This window comes from Coregonus clupeaformis, chromosome 2, assembly GCF_020615455.1.
Source record: "Coregonus clupeaformis isolate EN_2021a chromosome 2, ASM2061545v1, whole genome shotgun sequence".
Classification (NCBI taxonomy): domain Eukaryota; kingdom Metazoa; phylum Chordata; class Actinopteri; order Salmoniformes; family Salmonidae; genus Coregonus; species Coregonus clupeaformis.
The window spans coordinates 7028711-7051046 of record NC_059193.1 but is presented as its reverse complement, the minus strand read 5'-3'; the positions used below and the strand labels follow the sequence as shown (position 1 = coordinate 7051046).

Here is a 22336-nt window from a genome sequence, read left to right as displayed (position 1 = left end):
CCCCTGCTCAAGAAAGCACATATACAGGCCCGTCTGAAGTTTGTCAATGAACATCTGAATGATTCAGAGGAGAACTGGGTGAAAGTGTTGTGGTCAGATGAGACCAAAATGGAGCTCTTTGGCATCAACTCAACTCGCCGTGTTTGGAGGAGGAGGAATGCTGCCTATGACCCCAAGAACACCATCCCCACCGTCAAACATGGAGGTGGAAACATTATGCTTTGGGTTGTTTTTCTCCTAAGGGGTCATGACAACTTCACCGCATCAAAGGGACGACGGACGGGGCCATGTACCGTCAAATCTTGGGTGAGAACCTCCTTCCCTCAGCAAGGGCATTGAAAATGGGTCGTGGATGGGTATTCCAGCATGACAATGACCCAAAACACACGGCCAAGACAACAAAGGAGTGGCTCAAGAAGAAGCACATTAAGGTCCTGGAGTGGCCTAGCCAGTCTCCAGACCTTAATCCCATAGAAAATCTGTGGAGGGAGCTGAAGGTTCGAGTTGCCAAACGTCAGCCTCGAAACCTTAATGACTTGGAGAAGATCTGGAAAGAGGAGTGGAACAAAATCCCTCCTGAGATGTGTGCAAACCTGGTGGCCAACTACAAGAAACGTCTGACCTCTGTGATTGCCAACAAGGGTTTTGCCACCAAGTACTAAGTCATGTTTTGCAGAGAGGTCAAATACTTATTTCCCTCATTAAAATGCAAATCAATTTATAACATTTTTGACATGTGTTTTTCTGGATTTTTTTGTTGTTATTCTGTCTCTCACTGTTCAAATAAACCTACCATTAAAATGATAGACTGATCATGTCTTTGTCAGTGGGCAAACGTACAAAATCAGCAGGGGATCAAATACTTTTTTCCCTCACTGTATTTAGAAAAGGAATACTTTCACCAAATTGCCTAAATGGATTCTCTGAACATTATCTCACCACATTACCCCATTAGGGAAACCATTTACTGTATTAAATAGCCTGTTGTTGTATAATAAAGATAATCTTCCACGTTGAACAGCTACGTGCTGCTCTTTGTTTATACCCATTTAGCATCGTTTAGACCCTCTCAAGCCTTAGACCTGCCCATCTCTTAAAGAATTCACATTGGAACACATGCTAATGTGGCCATGTGCTAAAGCAGTGAGGTAGTGCTTAAAAAATATATATATTTCAACAATAAAAACTTTATTAACTTCAAGTGCTAAAGGTAGTAGCCTACAATTAGGAAAAACGTAAAACACAAACACATAAAGTTAAAAACAATATCTAGACCTAGGCCAGTGCAGTCGGTGCCGTTTAAGATGAGGGAATACTTATTTCTATTACAGCATATTGGATGACTGTCATTCATATTCCATTCACCCAGCTCAATGTAACAGAGATAGGTTTAGGCTTCTACATGATACAACATTTTCCCCTATACCCATCGTGAGGTTGCTACAACCTAGCCTATGAATGAAAGTTTACAACGTAGGTGCACAGGTTGAGTAATCAAGGTGACAGACATTGACACATTCAATACCGCCTTGCACGCTCTCGCCTGCATCTAGCTAATCTAGGATGTATCAAATCAAATCAAATCAAATGTTATTGGCCACATGCGCCGAATACAACAGGTGCAGACATTACAGTGAAATGCTTACTTACAGCCCTTAACCAACAGTGCATTTATTTTTAATAAAAAAGTAAAATAAAACAACAACAAAAAAGTGTTGAGAAAAAAAAGAGCAGAAGTAAAATAAAATAACAGTAGGGAGGCTATATATACAGGGGGGTACCGGTGCAGAGTCAATGTGCGGGGGCACCGGCTAGTTGAGGTAGTTGAAGTAATATGTACATGTGGGTAGAGTTAAAGTGACTATGCATAAATAATTAACAGAGTAGCAGCAGTGTAAAAAGATGTGGTGGGCGCTGGGGGTGGGGGGGCAGTGCAAATAGTCCGGGTAGCCATGATTAGCTGTTCAGGAGTCTTATGGCTTGGGGGTAGAAGCTGTTGAGAAGTCTTTTGGACCTAGAATTGGCACTCCGGTACCGCTTGCTGTGCGGTAGCAGAGAGAACAGTCTATGACTAGGGTGGCTGGAGTCTTTGACAATTTTGAGGGCCTTCCTGTTATAGAGGTCCTGGATGGCAGGAAGCTTGGCCCCAGTGATGTACTGGGCCGTACGCACTACCCTCTGTAGTGCCTTGCGGTCGCAGGCCAAGCAGTTGCCATACCAGGCGGTGATGCAACCAGTCAGGATGCTCTCGATGGTGCAGCTGTAGAATTGTTTGAGGATCTGAGGACCCATGCCAAATCTTTTCAGTCTCCTGAGGGGGAATAGGCTTTGTCGTGCCCTCTTCACGACTGTCTTGGTGTGTTTGGACCATGATAGTTCATTGGTGATGTGGACACCAAGGAACTTGAAGCTCTCAACCTGTTCCCCTACAGCCCCGTCGATGAGAATGGGGGCGTGCTCAGTCCTCTTTTTTTCCCTGTAGTCCACAATAATTTCCTGTTTCATGTTGAGGGAGAGGTTGTTATCCTGGCACCACACGGCCAGGTCTCTGACCTCCTCCCTATAGGCTGTCTCATCGTTGTCGGTGATCAGGCCTACCACTGTTGTGTCGTCGGCAAACTTAATGATGGTGTTGGAGTCGTGCCTGGCCATGCAGTCATGGGTGAACAGGGAGAACAGGAGGGGACTGAGCACTCACCCCTGAGGGGCCCCCGTGTTGAGGATCAGTGTGGCAGATGTGTTGTTACCTACCCTTACCCCCTGGGGGCGGCCCGTCAGGAAGACCAGGATCCAGTTGCAGAGGGAGGTGTTTAGTCCCAGGATCCTTAGCTTAGTGATGAGCTTTGAGGGCACTATGGTGTTGAATGCTGAGCTGTAGTCAATGAATAGCATTCTCACGTAGGTGTTCCTCTTGTCCAGGTGGGAAAGGGCAGTGTGGAGTGCAATAGAGATTGCATCATCTGTGTATCTGTTGGGGCGGTATGCAAATTGGAGTGGGTCTAGGGTTTCTGGGATAATGGTGTTGATGTGAGCCATGACCAGCCTTTCAAAGCACTTCATGGCTACAGACGTCAGTGCTACGGGTCGGTAGTCATTTAGGCAGGTTATCTTTGTGTCCTTGGGCACGGGGACTATGGTGGTCTGCTTGAAACATGTTGGTATTACAGACTCAGTCAGGGACATGTTGAAAATGTCAGTGAAGACACTTGCCAGTTGGTCAGCACATGCTCGGAGTACACATCCTAGTAATCCGTCTGGCCCTACGTCCTTGTGTATGTTGACCTGCTTAAAAGTCTTACTCACATCGGCTACGGAGAGCGTGATCACATAGTCATCCGGAACAGCTGGTGCTCTCATGCATGCTTCAGTGTTGCTTGCCTCGAAGCGAGCATAGAAGTGGTTTAGCTCGTCTGGTAGGCTTGTGTCACTGGGAAGCTCGCAGCTGTGCTTCCCTTTGTAGTCTTTTCAAGCCCTGCCAAATCCGACGAGCGTCAGAGCCGGTGTAGTACGATTCAATCTTAGTCCTGTATTGACTCTTTGCCTGTTTGATGGTTCGTCGGAGGGCATAGCGGGATTTCTTATAAGCGTCCGGGTTAGAGTCCCTCTCCTTGAAAGCGGCAGCTCTACCCTTTAGCTCAGTGCGGATGTTTCCTGTAATCCATGGCTTCTGGTTGGGGTATGTACGTACGGTCACTGTGGGGACGACATCGTCGATGCACTTATTGATGAAGCCAGTGACTGATGTGGTGTACTCCTCAATGCTATCTGAAGAATCCCGGAACATGTTCCAGTCTCAAAATATAGTGGTGATCCTAACTGACCTAAGACAGGGAATTTTTACAAGGATGAAATGTCAAGAATTGTGAAAAACTGAGTTTAAATGAATTTGGCTAATTTATTTGCAAATTATGGTGGGAAATAAGTATTTGGTCACCTACAAACAAGCAAGATTTCTGGCTCTCACAGACCTGTAACTTCTTCTTTAAGAGGCTCCTCTGTCCTCCACTCGTTACCTGTATTAATGGCACCTGTTTGAACTTGTTATCAGTATAAAAGACACCTGTCCACAACCTCAAACAGTCACACTCCAAACTCCACTATGGCCAAGACCAAAGAGCTGTCAAAGGGCACCAGAAACAAAATGGTAGACCTGCACCAGGCTGGGAAGACTGAATCTGCAATAGGTAAGCAGCTTGGTTTGAAGAAATCAACTGTGGGAGCAATTATTAGGAAATGGAAGACATACAAGACCACTGGTAATCTCCCTCGATCTGGGGCTCCAAGCAAGATCTCACCCCGTGGGGTCAAAATGATCACAAGAACGGTGAGCAAAAATCCCAGAACCACACGGGGGGACCTAGTGAATGACCTGCAGAGAGCTGGGACCAAAGTAACAAAGCCTACCATCAGTAACACACTACGCCGCCAGGGACTCAAATCCTGCAGTGCCAGACGTGTCCCCCTGCTTAAGCCAGTACATGTCCAGGCCCGTCTGAAGTTTGCTAGAGTGCATTTGGATGATCCAGAAGAGCATTGGGAGAATGTCATATGGTCAGATGAAACCAAAATATAACTTTTTGGTAAAAACTCAACTCGTCGTGTTTGGAGGACAAAGAATGCCGAGTTGCATCCAAAGAACACCATACCTACTGTGAAGCATGGGGGTGGAAACATCATGCTTTGGGGCTGTTTTTCTGCAAAGGGACCAGGACGACTGATCCGTGTAAAGGAAAGAATGAATGGGGCCATGTATCGTGAGATTTTGAGTGAAAACCTCCTTCTATCAGCAAGGGCATTGAAGATGAAACATGGCTGGGTCTTTCAGCATGACAATGATCCCAAACACACCGCCCAGGCAATGAAGGAGTGGCTTCGTAAGAAGCATTTCAAGGTCCTGGAGTGGCCTAGCCAGTCTCCAGATCTCAACCCCATAGAAGATCTTTGGAGGGAGTTGAAAGTCCGTGTTGCCCAGCGACAGCCCCAAAACATCACTGCTCTAGAGGAGATCTGCATGGAGGAATGGGCCAAAATACCAGCAACAGTGTGTGAAAACCTTGTGAAGACTTACAGAAAACGTTTGACCTGTGTCATTGCCAACAAAGGGTATATAACAAAGTATTGAGAAACTTTTGTTATTGACCAAATACTTATTTTTCCACCATAATTTGCAAATAAATTCATTAAAAATCCTACAATGTGATTTTCTGGAATATTTTTCTCATTTTGTCTGTCATAGTTGACATGTACCTATGATGAAAATTACAGGCCTCTCTCATCTTTTTAAGTGGGAGAACTTGCACAATTGGTGGCTGACTAAATACTTTTTTCCCCCACTGTATGTACTCAATGATCATGAGGAAGGTGAGGGATCAGCCCAGAACTACACGGCAGGACCTGGTCAATGACCTGAAGAAGAGAGCTGGGACCAAAGTCTCAAAGAAAACCATTAGTAACACACTACGCCGTCATGGATTAAAATCCTGCAGCGCACGCAAGGTCCCCCTGCTCAAGCCAGCGCATGTCCAGGCCCGTCTGAAGTTTGCCAATGACCATCTGGATGATCCAGAGGAGGAATGGGAGAAGGTAATGTGGTCTGATGAGACAAAAATAGAGCTTTTTGGTCTAAACTCCACTCGCCGTGTTTGGAGGAAGAAGAAGGATGAGTACAACCCCAAGAACACCATCCCAACCGTGAAGCATGGAGGTGGGAAACATCATTCTTTGGGGATGCTTTTCTGTAAAGGGGACAGGACGACTGCACCGTATTGAGGGGAGGATGGATGGGGCCATGTATCGCGAGATCTTGGCCAACAACCTCCTTCCCTCAGTAAGAGCATTGAAGATGGGTCGTGGCTGGGTCTTCCAGCATGACAACGACACGAAACACACAGCCAGGGCAACTAAGGAGTGGCTCCGTAAGAAGCATCTCAAGGTCCTGAAGTGGCCTAGCCAGTCTCCAGACCTGAACCCAATAGAAAATCTTTGGAGGGAGCTGAAAGTCCGTATTGCCCAGAGACAGCCCCGAAACCTGAAGGATCTGGAGAAGGTCTGTATGGAGGAGTTGTCCAAAATCCCTGCTGCAGTGTGTGCAAACCTGGTCAAGACCTACAGGAAACGTATGATCTCTGTAATTGCAAACAAAGGTTTCTGTACCAAATATTAAGTTCTGCTTTTCTGATGTATCAAATACTTATGTCATGCAATAAAATGCAAATTAATTACTTAAAAATCATACAATGTGATTTTTTGGATTTTTGTTTTAGATTCCGTCTCTCACAGTTGAAGTGTACCTATGATAAAAATTACAGACCTCTACATGCTTTGTAAGTAGGAAAACCTGCAAAATCGGCAGTGTATCAAATACTTGTTCTCCCCACTGTATATACACTGCTCAAAAAAATAAAGGGAACACTAAAATAACACATCCTAGATCTGAATTAATGTAATAATCTTATTAAATTGTGACGATCCCGGCTGTCTGAGTCGGGTCCTGTCTGGTGACTAGTGTTCCTGCTCGTATTCTCCAGTTTCCCGAGGGTTCGGGAACGCTCCGGGGAGCGCTCTGGTTTTCCGCACCTGCATCCCATCAGCAATCTGCACACCTGGTCCTGATCATCACCCTTCTTAGGCTCTGGCCCAACATCCAGTTCCTGCCGGATCGTTAGCCATGAACAGTATGTTGTCAGCGTATCAGTCTCTGAGCCAGTAGTGTTAGTTTTGTTGTTTTGCACCTTTTGACTTGCTGTGTACTGACCTCCGTTTTGTTCTGTCTGCAGTCTCTCACCCGGAACCTTCACCCAACCTCTGCCTGATGGTCGGGCGGGCTGCCGAGCCAGTACCGGACCAACCACTGCACCCTCAACAACCCATCCACGCCACCCGCTCTGTTCCCTGGATTATTCAGCTTCACTCGGACTCAATTAATAAACACTCACCTTTGTCTCACGTACCGTGTCCTGGTCTGCTTCTGGGTTCTGGCTTAGTTAACCGTGACAGAACGATCCGGCCAGTAATGAACCCAGCGGACCTGGACTCTGTTCGCCATGCTATTACCCAGCAGGAGAAGATGTTGGGCCATCATAGCACGGTACTACAGGAGATCGCGTTGTCAGTTCGAACCTTTCTACCGGTCTGACGGAGGTCCAGAACCAACGCAAGTGTCCGGTGGAGGATCCACTACCGGTTTCACCCATCTCGCCTGCCGCTTCTGAAGCTGTGTCCATCCGTGAGCCCAAGGTTCCGACGCCGGATAAGTATGAGGGAGAGCTGGGAAGATGCCGTTCCTTCCTTATGCAGTGTGGACTAGTGTTCGATCTACAGCCCTACTCTTATGCCACAGACAAGGCTAGGATAGCCTTTGTGATTGAGTTGCTGCGTGGTCGAGCGCTGGAGTGGGCTTCAGCCGTTTGGGAACGACAGGATCCCTGCATGGCTTCATACCAGGGGTTCACGGCCGAGATGAGGAAGCTCTTCGACCATTCCGTCCGAGGGAGGGACGCAGCTAGGCGCCTGTTTTCGCTTCGCCAAGGAACTCGCAGCGTGGCCGACTTCGTGATCGAGTTCAAGACGTTGGCTGTGGAGAGTGGGTGGAACGAGGAGTCTCTGCAAGCGGCCTTTTACCAGGGTCTGTCGGAGCAGCTCAAGGATGAGTTGATCTCCTATCCGGAGCCTAGTGACCTGGACAGCTTGGTAGCTTTGTCTATTCGGGGTGGATAATCGAGTCCGAGAGCGAAGGAGGGAGAAGCAATGGGTTCCGTCCAACCGATCAGCTTCTCAGGATCCTGTCGGGTCGTCAAACTGCGCGGCTCGCTAAAGTTGGGAGGACTTTTAGCGAGCCAGTTTCGACCTCTCAATACCTCTGTCAGACCCGTTTCCCGGCTACCCTTATGAACAGGAATCAGAGCTTAGCGATTAACGCTTTTATCGATTCAGGTGCCGATGGAAGCTTTCTAGATGCCGAGTTGGTGGAACAGCTGGGGCTTTCCAAGGAGCAATTGCCGGAAGCCATTGAAGCTACCACTCTGAACGGCAGTAGTCTGGCACGTATCACGATGAGGACTGAACCGGTTAAGATGCGGTTGTCGGGGAATCATTCTGAGATGATTTCATTCTTCATTCTGCCGTCTTCCCATGTTCCTCTGGTCCTTGGATACCCCCTGGCTGAAGGAACACAATCCCACGTTCGATTGGGTGACGGGCAAGGTAACGAGTTGGAGCCTTGATTGTCATGCTAACTGTCTCAAGACTGCCTGCCCCCATTCGGTTCCCAGTCAGGTGATTGAGGCTAAACCCCCAGATTTGTCCCTGGTTCCCGAGACATATCACGATTTGGGGGAAGTTTTCAGTAAGCAGAAGGCTCTGTCACTCCCTCCCCACCGACCATATGATTGTGCCATCAACCTGGTCCCTGGAGCTGTCTACCCCAAGGGAAGGTTATACAGTATCTCCCGACCTGAACGTGAGGCGTTGGAGACCTACATCAAGGAGTCCCTAGCTGCTGGTCTCGTTCGTCCCTCGTCATCACCCCCTGGGGGGCAGGATTCTTCTTTGTGGGTAAGAAGGATGGCTCTCTTCGACCGTGTATTGATTATCGGGGGTTGAATGACATCACGGTCAAGAACAAGTATCCCCTGCCCTTGATGAGTTCTGCCTTCGACTCCTTACAGGGTGCTACGGTGTTCACTAAGCTAGACCTACGCAATGCGTATCACCTGGTCCGGATCAGAGAGGGGGACGAGTGGTTGACGGGTTTCAATACACCGATGGGTCACTTGAGTATCAGGTGATGCCGTTTGGACTGACCAATGCTCCAGCGGTATTCCAGAGTATGGTGAACGACGTCCTGAGAGATATGATCGGTCTCTTTGTGTTTGTTTACCTGGATGACATTCTGATCTTCTCGAAGGAACCTTCCGACCACGTCCAGCATGTCCGGCAGGTTCTGCAGCGATTGTTGGAGAATCGCCTGTTTGTGAAGGCCGAGAAGTGCGAAGTTTCACGCCCACACGACATCCTTTCTCGGGTACATCATCTCCAGGGGAGAGATTAGGATGGACCAGGAGAAGGTTAGAGCGGTTCTGGAATGGGCCCAGCCCGGTACGAGATTGCAGCTCCAGAGATTTTTGGGGTTTGCGAATTTCTACCGCAGATTCATCCGGGGATTACAGCCGTGTGGCCGCTCCGTTAACTGCCTTGACTTCCAGCATCAGGACCTTCAAGTGGAATCCGGAGGCGGATCGAGCGTTCTGGATTTGAAGAGGCGATTCACCAACGCACCGATTCTCTCTCAACCGGACACGGCCCGCCAGTTCGTCGTTGAAGTGGACGCGTCTGATGTGGGAGTTGGCGCCATCCTGTCGCAGCGATGCTCCACGGACAGTAAACTCCATCCCTGCGCCTACTACTCTCGTCGCCTTTCGCCTGCGGAGAGGAATTACGATGTGGGTAACCGGGAGCTTCTCGCGGTGAAACTTGCCTTGGAGGAGTGGCGCCACTGGTTGGAGGGCGGAGCAACCGTTTATTGTCTGGACGGACCACAAGAATCTTGCTTACGTGCAATCGCTAAACGCTCTCAACTCCCGTCAGGCCAGGTGGGCGTTGTTTTTCGGACGATTCAAGTTTGCCCTGACGTTCCGACCTGGATCTAAGAACGGCAAGGCGGACGCCTTGTCCCGGATGTTCTCCAAGACGGAGGAGAGTGGGTCCAAGACCGAGACAATCCTCCCCCGGAACTGCGTCGTGGGAGCAGTGATGTGGAAGATTGAGGAGGAGGTGCTGGCGGCCCTTCGGACTCAGCCCGGTCCCGGTAACGGTCCACCCGGTCGGTTGTTTGTGCCTGAGTCGGTTCGTCCTGCTGTCCTCAAATGGTCCCACGCCAGCAAGATGGCTTGTCACCCTGGCGTGGCTCGGACTATGGCGTTTCTCCGCAGACGCTTTTTGGTGGCCTGCCATGGCCGAGGATACTCGGGGTTTTGTTGCTGCCTGTCCAGTGTGTGCGCAGAATAAGAGTACCAATCGGCCCAGCTCTGGACTACTTCACCCCCTTCCTATTCCCCGCGACCATGGTCGCATCTGGCCCTGGACTTCGTCACGGGGTTGCCCGCTTCTGAGGGGAACACGGTCGTTCTGACTATCGTGGACAGATTCAGCAAGTTCGCCCACTTTGTGCCAATTGCCAAGCTTCCCTCTGCCTCGGAGACGTCCGAGATCCTGGTTAGGGAGGTTTTCAGGGTCCACGGTTTGCCCAGTGATATCGCTTTCCGACCGTGGCCCTCAGTTTACCTCTGCTGTCTGGAAGTCCTTCTGTTTGGCCATTGGAGCTACGGTCAGTCTCACATCTGGTTTTCACCCCCAATCCAATGGTCAGGCGGAGAGAGCCAACCAGAAGATGGAATCAACGCTACGCTGTCTGGTCTCTTCCAACCCCACCTCCTGGGTCTCTCAGTTGCCTTGGGTTGAGTATGCCCACAATACTCTTCCTACATCTGCCACTGGGATGTCTCCCTTCCAGTGCCTGTATGGCTACCAACCTCCCCTGTTTCCTTCTCAGGAGAAGGAGCTCTCAGTGCCTTCTGTTCAGGCCCATATTCGGCGTTGCCACCGGACCTGGCATCGGGCCAGAAAGGCACTCCCTTAGAGTTTCGGACCGGTATCAGCTCCAGGCGAATCGCCGCCGGATTCCCGCTCCCACCTATACCATCGGAGATAGGGTTTGGTTGGCCACACGGGATCTTCCGTTACGGACTGAGTCTAGGAAGTTGTTACCGAAGTTCATTGGTCCGTTTGTGGTGGAGAAGGTGATCAATCCAGTGGCAGTTCGACTCAAACTACCGAGGACGCTCAGAGTCCATCCCACCTTTCATGTCTCCTGCCTCAAGCCTGTCTTCCTCAGTCCTCTGTTGCCTCCTCCGCCTCCTCCTCCTCCTCCTCGGATGATCGGAGGTGGTCCTGCCTACACGGTGCGTCGCATCATGGATTCCAGACGGCGGGGCCGGGGTTTCCAGTATCTCGTGGACTGGGAGGGTATGGCCCTGAAGAGAGGAGTTGGATTCCGCGGCGACAGGTCCTAGACGCAGACCTCATCAGTGACTTCTACCGCTCCATCCTGGCGCTCCGGGAAGTCCGCCCGGTGGCGTCTGCCGGAGGGGGTACTGTGACGATCCCGGCTGTCTGAGTCGGGTCCTGTCTGGTGACTAGTGTTCCTGCTCGTATTCTCCAGTTTCCCGAGGGTTCGGGAACGCTCCGGGGAGCGCTCTGGTTTTCCGCACCTGCATCCCATCAGCAATCTGCACACCTGGTCCTGATCATCACCCTTCTTAGGCTCTGGCCCAACATCCAGTTCCTGCCGGATCGTTAGCCATGAACAGTATGTTGTCAGCGTATCAGTCTCTGAGCCAGTAGTGTTAGTTTTGTTGTTTTGCACCTTTTTGACTTGCTGTGTACTGACCTCCGTTTTGTTCTGTCTGCAGTCTCTCACCCGGAACCTTCACCCAACCTCTGCCTGATGGTCGGCGGCTGCCGAGCCAGTACCGGACCAACCACTGCACCTCAACAACCCATCCACGCCACCCGCTCTGTTCCCTGGATTATTCAGCTTCACTCGGACTCAATTAATAAACACTCACCTTTGTCTCACGTACCGTGTCCTGGTCTGCTTCTGGGTTCTGGCTTAGTTAACCGTGACATAAATACTTTTTTCTTTACATAGTTGAATGTGCTGACAACAAAATCACACAAAAATTATCAATGGAAATCAAATGTATCAACCCATGGAGGTCTGGATTTGGAGTCACCCTCAAAATTAAAGTGGAAAACCACACTACAGGCTGATCCAACTTTGATGTAATGTCCTTAAAACAAGTCAAAATGAGGCTCAGTAGTGTGTGTGGCCTCCACGTGCCTGTATGACCTCCCTACAACGCCTGGGCATGCTCCTGATGAGGTGGCGGATGGTCTCCTGAGGGATCTCCTCCCAGACCTGGACCAAAGCATCCGCCAACTCCTGGACAGTCTGTGGTGCAACGTGGCGTTGGTGGATGGAGCGAGACATGATGTCCCAGATGTGCTCAATTGTATTCAGGTCTGGGGAACGGGCGGGCCAGTCCATAGCATCAATGCCTTCCTCTTGCAGGAACTGCTGACACACTCCAGCCACATGAGGTCTAGCATTGTCTTGCATTAGGAGGAACCCAGGGCCAACCGCACCAGCATATGGTCTCACAAGGGGTCTGAGGATCTCATCTCGGTACCTAATGGCAGTCAGGCTACCTCTGGCGAGCACATGGAGGGCTGTGCGGCCCCCCAAAGAAATGCCACCCCACACCATGACTGACCCACCGTCAAACCGGTCATGCTGGAGGATGTTGCAGGCAGCAGAACGTTCTCCACGGCGTCTCCAGACTCTGTCACGTCTGTCACGTGCTCAGTGTGAACCTGCTTTCATCTGTGAAGAGCACAGGGCACCAGTGGCGAATTTGCCAATCTTGGTGTTCTCTGGCAAATGCCAACGTCCTGCACGGTGTTGGGCTGTAAGCACAACCCCCCACCTGTGGATGTCGGGCCCTCATACCACCCTCATGGAGTCTGTTTCTGACCGTTTGAGCAGACACATGCACATTTGTGGCCTGCTGGAGGTCATTTTGCAGGGCTCTGGCAGTGCTCCTCCTGCTCCTCCTTGCACAAAGGCGGAGGTAGCAGTCCTGCTGCTGGGTTGTTGCCCTCCTACGGCCTCCTCCACGTCTCCTGATGTACTGGCCTGTCTCCTGGTAGCGCCTCCATGCTCTGGACACTACGCTGACAGACACAGCAAACCTTCTTGCCACAGCTCGCATTGATGTGCCATCCTGGATGAGCTGCACTATCTGAGCCACTTGTGTGGGTTGTAGACTCCGTCTCATTCTACCACTAGAGTGAAAGCACCGCCAGCATTCAAAAGTGACCAAAACATCAGCCAGGAAGCATAGGAACTGAGAAGTGGTCTGTGGTCACCACCTACAAAACCAGTCCTTTATTGGGGGTGTCTTGCTAATTGCCTATAATTTCCACCTGTTGTCTATTCCATTTGCACAACAGCATGTGACATTTATTGTCAATCAGCGTTGCTTCCTAAGTGGACAGTTTGATTTCACAGAAGTGTGATTGACTTGGAGTTACATTGTGTTGTTTAAGTGTTCCCTTTATTTTTTTGAGCAGTGTATGTGTGTGTGTGTGTGTGTATATATACGCAGATGAGCAGGGACCCAGTAGTCCCTGCAGTAGAGTCAGTAGAAATGCCTCTTTAGTGTCCTAAGTTTTCATAACTGTGACCTTAATTGCCTACGGTCTGTAAGCTGTTAGTGTCTTAACGACCGTTCCACAGGTGCATGTTCATTAATTGTTTATGGTTCATTGAATAAGCATTGGAATCGGTGTTTAAACCCTTTACAATGTAGATCTGTGAAGTTATTTGGATTTGTACAAATTATCTTTGAAAGACAGGGTCCTGAAAAAGGGATTTTTCTTTTTTTGCTAAGTTTATATAAACATCCATTTACAGCAGTGTAATTTATTTGTGAATAAAAGCTATAGTAGATAGCCAGATACAGTGACATTGTTATACTTCTCTGCCCTAGTGAAGCTACTCCTTTCATCAGCTGTAGTTAGTCTCTAACCAGAGCAGTCAGACTGCAGTCAGTGCGCTAAAGGACAGCCCTGATCCCAGCAGCCCAGGGCTCCTTCCTTCTCTATACAAGAGCCATTTGTGCCCTGTCCTCCACATGTCTTTCCCCTCACAGAGAATGACAGCGTCTGGGAGGTCGACAAGTGCCCCTTCAACATCATACTCACAAAAAATATTGAGCCCTCACCGCACAGCTTAAATAACATGTGTGTGCTTAGGCTGCCCTTTGGAGGACACACTGACGGTGGAAAACAGACTGCTGCTTTGGGCTGGTTGCTGCTTGGTCAAACACAGACTGTTGTTACAGTAGGGGCCGGTCTGTGCTGCCAGGTCTGTTTTGAGGCTTTTCCCCCTCTCTGGCTCCTGAAATTATGACTGACCTGATACAGGGGTCACTCCTTAGTGTGTATCACTCCTCGTGGGAGACAAACTTTTGGACACATCCAGGACTGTAAAAGACCTGTTGAAAGTCGTCCTGTTGTCTGGTTAGATATCCCAAACGCTTGGTGAATCCCTCCCTCTCTCCCTATGCCCATGTGTCCTAATAAACTGCCCCATTTCATTCCTAATGTCAACCTCTCCCATCACTGCTCAGCAACCACTACACGAACACTAACTGGGGATAGTTATCCATTTGGGTGAGCTTAATTGTAATTATTCTTGGAACAACAACTGCACAGCCATTAGAGTTTTATGGGGGACAGGGGTGGTCAGGGGTGAGGCTTGGCATGCAGAGAGCAGTTTAGCCCTAGCTGGCATCTTCTTCGGTTGACAGGTCAAAGGTTAACCACCCAGCAGATAATTCCCCTTCCCAGCAGCATGTATCTTCATGCTCCACACCATCCCTTCCCCGGACCATCAACCATTATTTCTTTATTTACTTTTATGCTGTTAACATTGAATAGTGCAAATACACAGGCTTATGCTTCCTGAGTCTGACGCAGTGTTGTGCTATTATCACCCCCACAGTCCTCTGTCATACCAAAGGGATATGCTGCTACACTGTACACATTTATATTTTCCCTTTGTTGCCTTTCAATAGCCTAATTATATCCCTATACAGAAAACAGCTTTGCATGGCTTGGCAATTCTATTGTACGACTGAAATTAATCTTCATTTGCAGTTCTTTTCAAATAGATAGTGATGTGTTTCTGTTATAATTTCTGTTTTATATAGCGTGCATCTTAGCATAATGCGTGTTTTAGTGCAATTGTTGTACATTCTTACTAGGCTCTTACACATAAAAGACCGGTTAGCGCAGGCTTGGACTGAATAAAACAGTAATGTGTTGCACATGAAATAGAATGTTGCCTGTTAGGCAAGTAATGAGTTTGGGGGTGGATCTGCCTTTTGTCTGAAAAGCCCTGTGTAAATGCATTATATGCTGAACTACCCAAAATAAAACAATTATTATGACAAGGGTCTTTATTTTTTATTTTTTTAAGAGGGCTCATGATTTTAGCTTTTACTGGAGGTTTTCTAAAGATGAAGGTTTACCCCTGAGAGATACTAGCTAGAAGATAGTAGTGTGTTAACATAGCCACATATCACTATTGCTTAACAATACAGTTGAGCAGATTATAAACGTGCGATGTCATCCTATTGGTCTATTATATCCCCCCAGTGTGACTAGATTATAAACTGCTGTCTTTTTATACTGAACAGACAGAAGCGCCCAGTCTATCCACTTTGGGGGGGACCAACAACCTAAACAAGGTATCTATTATCTATAGATCCACACTAAGAATGCTTGTTTTAATCACTTGTTTAATACACGTTAATACACCAACTGTGCCCTCTTAAAGATGGATTTCTGAACGTGCTTTGTACAGGACTATAATTTAATACAGTTTGTAAGGTGTATATTAGACTCAGAGAGGGGCTACTTTTTCATTTTCCTGAGTTGCTTTTAATGTACAGCCTAATCATCTTGCTCACTAAGGCATGATTTCACCCTTTTCTATACACACACACACACACCTCTTTCACACACACTGCCTGCAGAGTGTCTGTAATTAGGTGTATCTCGGATGACCTGCTGCTCTCTGTCAATTGTCAGAGTAGTGGGGGAATGATAACCTGGGGGAGAGGGCTGGAGTCTGTAACTTACTATACATCTCACTGTCTCTCCTCTATCACTCTCTCTGTCTCTGTCTCTGTAGACAAACAAAGGTGACGCCCTGGCCAACCGGGTGCAGAACACTCTGGGGAACTACGACGAGATGAAGGAGCTCCTGACCAGCCACTCCAACCAGAGCCACTTGGTGGGCATCCCCAAGAACTCTGTTCCCCAGACCCCTGGCCCCGTGGAGAAGCAAGACCAGCCCAGCTTCTTAACCGAGGGAGGCCAGAGAGGGAGCAACAGGGTGGGCACAGGGAACCATACCACCTCCATGCCCCCTCCGCCATCCTCTTCCTCCCTGACCAGCTCCAGCCTGCTGCACAGCCATCAGAGCTCCAAGAAGTCCTGGTCCTCTGACTGGTCCCGGGGAGCCCACTGCAGCACCCAGGGGGTGGGGGGCCAGGGGGTCCAGGGAGTCCAGGGAGTTGGGGGCCCAGCCTGCAGCAGGGGGAAACACTCCTCCACCCACGAGCAGCAACAACAGCCCCAAAGACACGAGGAGCTGCTCATCTCACAGGGTGAGGTAGTGGACCACAGGGGAGACTCCAGCAGCCCCTCCTCCTCCTCCTCCTCCACCTCCACCTCCACTCTCTCCAGGAGGCACGGGGGCGGGCAGCAGCAGGCCCCTAAGGCCCCATCGGCGGCCGAGCATGGCAGCTACAAGGACAGCAACACTCATGTTAAGTCTCCCCTGGAGCAGGAGCCTGGTTCCCACGGGTCCAGTTCCCCCATTGCCTCTACCTCCCTGCTGCCCAGCGGCCTCTCCACGCCCACCTTCCCCCAGGGTCTGCACGTCAAGCCCAGCGCCGTGCAGCAGCAGAAGCCTACGGCCTACGTGCGGCCCATGGACGGCCAGGACCAGATGCCCCTGGACTCCCCGGAGCTCAAGCCTCCTCTGGAGGTGGGGGACGTGGGCTACAGCAACCCAGCCTTTGGCAGCACCATCACCAGCTCCAAGAGCAAGCTGCCCAAGCTAACCCTGACACAGACTGGGGAGGTAGGGACCTGCATGATTCCCCTGACACTACAGTACACACACACTGGCTTGGAGATAGATATTAAGTGCTCGGGACAGGCCATTTGTGCTGTGTTAGATCGGCTGGCAGTAGGAAGGGGAAAGAGGTTCAGCCAGATAAGATTGGTCTGTAACTTTCCCTCTGTTTTTCATTGAGTCCTGGCAGAGACTGAGCTTGACATAATGGAGAGGCCTCATTAATAATCAGCCGTTCATTTTTCCTCCTCTGGCGGGCAGGGTTCCTGCTCCTGTACCCAGCCAGCTGAGGGGCCACAGGGTTAAGGGGCCTTCCTTCCTTTTATCTAGTTCACCATACACACACACACACACACACAGACACACACACACACAGACACACACACACACAGACACACACACACACACACACACACACACACACACACACACACACACACACATACACACAATCCCTCACTATGAAATATTCAACTCCGAAAGTAAATCACTCCAGATTTATAGCCATTTTAATTCACAAGGGCTTGTTCCACTTATACATGTAACCAGTTCTGACATCTGAGTTGTTTTGGCCCCACTGATGGATTGTATTAAAGTAATAGTGTTTTTTGTTTTAGCCTGCAGATTTTGGCTTGTTTCCTCCCACAATATTGTAGGTATTTCGCTTGTTTCCTCCCACAGTATTGTAGGAATTTGGCTTGTTTCCTCCCACAGTATTGTAGGTATTTGGCTTGTTTCCTCCCACAGTATTGTAGGTATTTGGCTTGTTTCCTCCCACAGTATTGTAGGTATTTGGCTTGTTTCCTCCCACAGTATTGTAGGTATTTGGCTTGTTTCCTCCCACAGTATTGTAGGTATTTGGCTTGTTTCCTCCCACAGTATTGTAGGTATTTGGCTTGTTTCCTCCCACAGTATTGTAGGTATTTGGCTTGTTTCCTCCCACAGTATTGTAGGTATTTGGCTTGTTTCCTCCCACAGTATTGTAGGTATTTGGCTAGTCATGTATCCAAGCAGCAGATGATTAGTTAGTATTTCGGAACAGTTCAGGACAGATGATGAATGGTTGTTATTTCGGAACAGTTTGGGACAGATGTAGAATGGTTATTATTTCGGAAAAGTTCAGGACAGATGAATGGTTGTTATTTCGGAACAGTTCAGGACAGATGATGAATGGTTATTATTTCGGAACAGTTCAGGACAGATGAGGGAATGCGTTATTATTTCAGAACAGTTCAGGACAGATGATGAATGGTTATTATTTCGGAACAGTTCAGGACAGATGATGAATGCGTTATTATTTCGGAACAGTTCAGGACAGATGATGAATGGTAATTATTTCGGAACAGTTCAGGACAGATGATGAATGGTTATTATTTCGGAACAGTTCAGGACAGATGAGGAATGCGTTATTATTTCGGAACAGTTCAGGACAGATGAGGGAATGCGTTATTATTTCAGAACAGTTCAGGACAGATGATGAATGATTATTATTTCGGAACAGTTCAGGACAGATGATGAATGCGTTATTATTTCGGAACAGTTCAGGACGGATGATGAAAGTTGATTATTTCAGAACACTTCAGGACACTGTAAAGAGCACTCGTCAGTAATTGCTGGAGGTGCAGGCAGAGTCTTGTTTGATAAGCATCAACAATGCATTTATCCCTCCTTGTAGCCTCTTAGCTTGACACAGTCGTACCATCTTAGTCTGAAGTCATTTGTGATCTGAAGGCTTGTCATGTCATTCCATTTGTGTGTTAGCAACACAAGCAGGGCTGAGAGTCTATTGTTGTGACGACTTTAGCCTCGACTGTTTATCTTGTACTAATGTTGGGAGGCAAGAGATGTTCATTTTAATGCCGGGAGCGTTTGTCTCCGCTCTCAGCCAGTGGCGTGCTGGAGGATATTTTTTAACCAGATAATATGGGCCTGCTGCTTTTGAAAGCTTTGCAGGTTAACACGACAGCCATCCTAATGTGTTCTCACCTGAGGTCACTCACTAATTATTTTAGAAAACTCTTTCCACCTGATTGGAATCCACTCCATTTAATCCTGAACATAATTAGCCAAGAAGCACACTCTCTCTCCTCTCTCCCTCTCCATTTAGAACAGCGCATGGGAAGAAAATAGCTACATGGGAGGGATCCAATGTTAAATATTCAAACACAATTTGTCCCTTACCATTATAAGACCAGACAGTCCAAAAGGAGAATTGGTGCTAATTTAGTATACATTGGGGCACCTGGCAGTATATTATAGATCCTCCTCAAAGATGTTGACAGAGAAGGCCATGGCTAAGACTAAGGTGGGAGGGAAGAATGAAGGTTTTCAAGGAGTCTCAGAACTAAGACAGACCCCACCCACACTGCTCACCAGTAATGAGGATTCGTTTACCTCAATTATTCAATTAGGTCATTCCCTTCAACCAAATTCATGTTTTTCAAAGTATTTGAAGAATGATGTTTGGTGACCAAGTGTGAAGCATCTGCACATGCTGTTCTTTGTGAATTTGGACTTCATTTCTCCTGTACCTACTTTTACCAATCAATCCCCTGTAGCCTCTGGCCTCACTCCTTCCCCAGATCCTGTCTGTGGCCAGCCTCACTAATTGAGCCACCATAAAGAATATGTCATGGAGGCCAGGCCATACACTCCAACAAAGAACTGCGTTTGTAGTACTCTTCCTGTTATAGGAGGATGCTGGGAGTGCTTGAAATACAGAGTCTCCTGTGAGACTTACTCATCTACACTCCGTGTCCCAGTACAGTCCTGTGTAGCTCAGTTGGTAGAGCATGGCGCTTGCAACGCCAGGGTTGTGAGTTCGTTTCCCACAGGGGGCCAGTATGAAAATGTATGCACTCACTAACTGTAAGTCGCTCTGGATAAGAGCGTCTGCTAAATGACTAAAATGTAAAATGTGCAGCTAACCAAGAAATAAGTAGATAAGCAACAATAAACAAGACTGACATATGATTGAACAGGTTGACACAGAGGCATCCATCCGTGGCGAGCCAACCAGATGTTCCCTTCTTTTAATAGTGTAGTCGAAGGCCATTCCCCACTCCAAATTGCGGTATCTCGAATCTTGGAACCATATGGCGCAGTTATACCATACAGTTAAGCATATAGCAGTGCTGAAGACTTGGGGGATTTGGAGAGCTGCTCGTCGTGCCCTGGATGCAGCCAGCTCAGAGGAAAATGGAGATGGATGTTGTTATTGGAGCAGGAAGGGAAGTAGGTTGGGGAGGAGCGAGACCCCCTGTAGAGCAGAGCGGGGCCCAGCTGGGGAGAGGAGATGGGGGGTGGAGGGGGTGGAGGTGAGCGCCATCACGACAGATGAGTCACTGGGTAAGAGACGGGGAGGAAGAGGAAGATGGAGATAGAGAGAGAAAAAGGGAGCGAGAGAGAGTGACTGAAATTGAGAGATACACAGAGTTAGTCAGAGTGAGACAGGCAGACTGAAATAGAGAGGGAAGGGGGTAGAGAGAGAGAGACAGAGAAGAGGAGCTTCCTTTTAAACACGTCTCTCAGGAGAAGAGAAAACATCTTCAAGGACATTGATTTGATTTTGCTTGGCTTTGGTTTGTTAAAAAGAGTAGATTCTGTTGAGCTTCCTGTTTGGCTGTTGTTTTGGCTACTTATTATTCTGAGATTTATTTATCCACGTTTCTCAACATGCTGTAGAATAACTAAAGCCTGTAAAATCCTCCCAGGCTGCATTCTTTCTCATGTTTTCAAGGTCCCACCTGGATAGCCGGTGTTTTAGTGTATGCAGAAATATGCATACGCTTGGTAATTACTCTCCAACTCATGGCCGTGTGCTAGAACCCTTCCCTTATCTTCCAGCTCCTCCATCTAACAACCTCTACTCCTTTTACAAGCCGAACCCTCTGAAAAGAGAAGAGAGATATCACTTTTCATCCCTCTTTTAAATTAAACAGGTGTGGAAGAGGATACTTGTTCCCCTTCACGGGCGTGAAATGTTCCTCTCATCCTCAGCTCTGCCACTGGAAAAACTATTTTGACAGGTTGAGTGTCTACTCCCAGAGTGATAAGGTTGTGCTAAATGGCTTTGGAAGCATCCTGTTATCACTGAGGCTATTGATTAGTGGATTAGCTGCATTCACTGCTCAGTCAGAAAGGCCCTGGCCAGCCTCTGTGTCATAGAGGAGTATGAAACATAGACAAGAAGATAACACCTATTGATCCCTCCTAAAATCAGTTATTGCACCAGGCATTACACAGGCTTTATATAACTAATAACCTTATCGCTAGCCCTGCTAAGCACAAGATTTGATGAGACAATGAGAGGTTAAGGAGGTGCTCCTCCTGATGGTTATGGAGGAGAAAGAGAGAGACTAAATTAACATTTTTAATGCAGTGAGGATTTGTTGTTCCTTTTTTCTCAAAGCCCATAAGACATTCAATATTTCTGGAGTGTTATAAGCCTTCTGGCTTGAATATGACTCTATTTATTCAGCTTACCTGAGTGGACTTAAGAATGTTGAAAAGTCTGAATTGTGTGCATTGATATTAGTGATAAAGAATAGGCATATTGTATGGACTTGTAATGTGTAACAAGGGGCTGGTGGTCTAGGCTAGCGCGTCATGATGTCATGACTATGAGTTTATAGGGGCTGTGAATCAGAGGAGTCTGTTTCTCTAATGTCTGTCTGTCAGCCAGCCACCCATCAGACTCCAGACTCCTGTTTGTCAGCCAGCCACCCATCAGACTCCAGACTCCTGTTTGTCAGCCAGCCACCCATCAGACTCCAGACTCCTGTTTGTCAGCCAGCCACCCATCAGACTCCAGACTCCTGTTTGTCAGCCAGCCACCCATCGGACTCCTATCTGTCAGCTAACTGCCATCAGATAGACTGAGTGTGTGAGTGAGAGAGTACTGCATGGCCCTGTGAGAGACAGTGTGTGTACTGCATGGCCCTGTGAGAGACAGTGTGTGTACTGCATGGCCCTGTGTTTAGGCCCTTTGTTTGTCTCATCCAGACTGCTACATGTGGGGACAGGGATTCACTCTCATTACACTGATAATAGGAGAGGATTCACACAGGGCCCTGAGCCCGGAGCAGATCTGTCCTCAGTTTAGCCATGTTTCCTCTCCTACCCCGCCTGCTCATGATAACAGCCCTGATTGCTTTTAGAGAGCAGTAATAAGTCACACTGCAGCCTGGTAGGGATTCTCTCATCAGAGCAAAAATGGAGACTGCAAAAATGGTAATGAGATATTATTTAAATCACATTTTGGAATAATAATGGTATGTTTCAGAGGCAGTGTTTTTAGGCCTGGAAAGGTTGGAACAGTAACTGGATGAGTCCTTTTCTCAGACATATAGTACGTCCCACGCTAACCAGCAGGTTGGCTTATTAAAACAGCCCCTGGTGTCATGGGGCAGAAATCTTTATCTTCTGTTCTGTGGAAGCAGGCTCCCTCACCCTCTCGCTCCCTCGCTCGCTCACCGGCTGACTGGACAGACAGGAAGTCAGTAACAGGAACATTTGATTATGCAGTGATGCCAAGACTCACAGAGAGAGAAGGGGGGTTGAAAT

At 48.4% G+C, this 22336-nt stretch overlaps 1 protein-coding gene across 1 annotated transcript in view; it reads left to right on the top strand.

Annotated features, from left to right (window-relative positions):
* The window catches only part of LOC121585607 (AF4/FMR2 family member 2-like), a 335853-nt gene that overhangs the window by 72194 nt on the left and 241323 nt on the right, over positions 1 to 22336 (top strand). The window contains exon 3 of the mRNA XM_045225453.1: positions 15821 to 16777. Within this exon, the coding sequence (XP_045081388.1) occupies positions 15821 to 16777 (957 nt within the window). The remainder of the gene's footprint in view (positions 1 to 15820; positions 16778 to 22336) is intronic.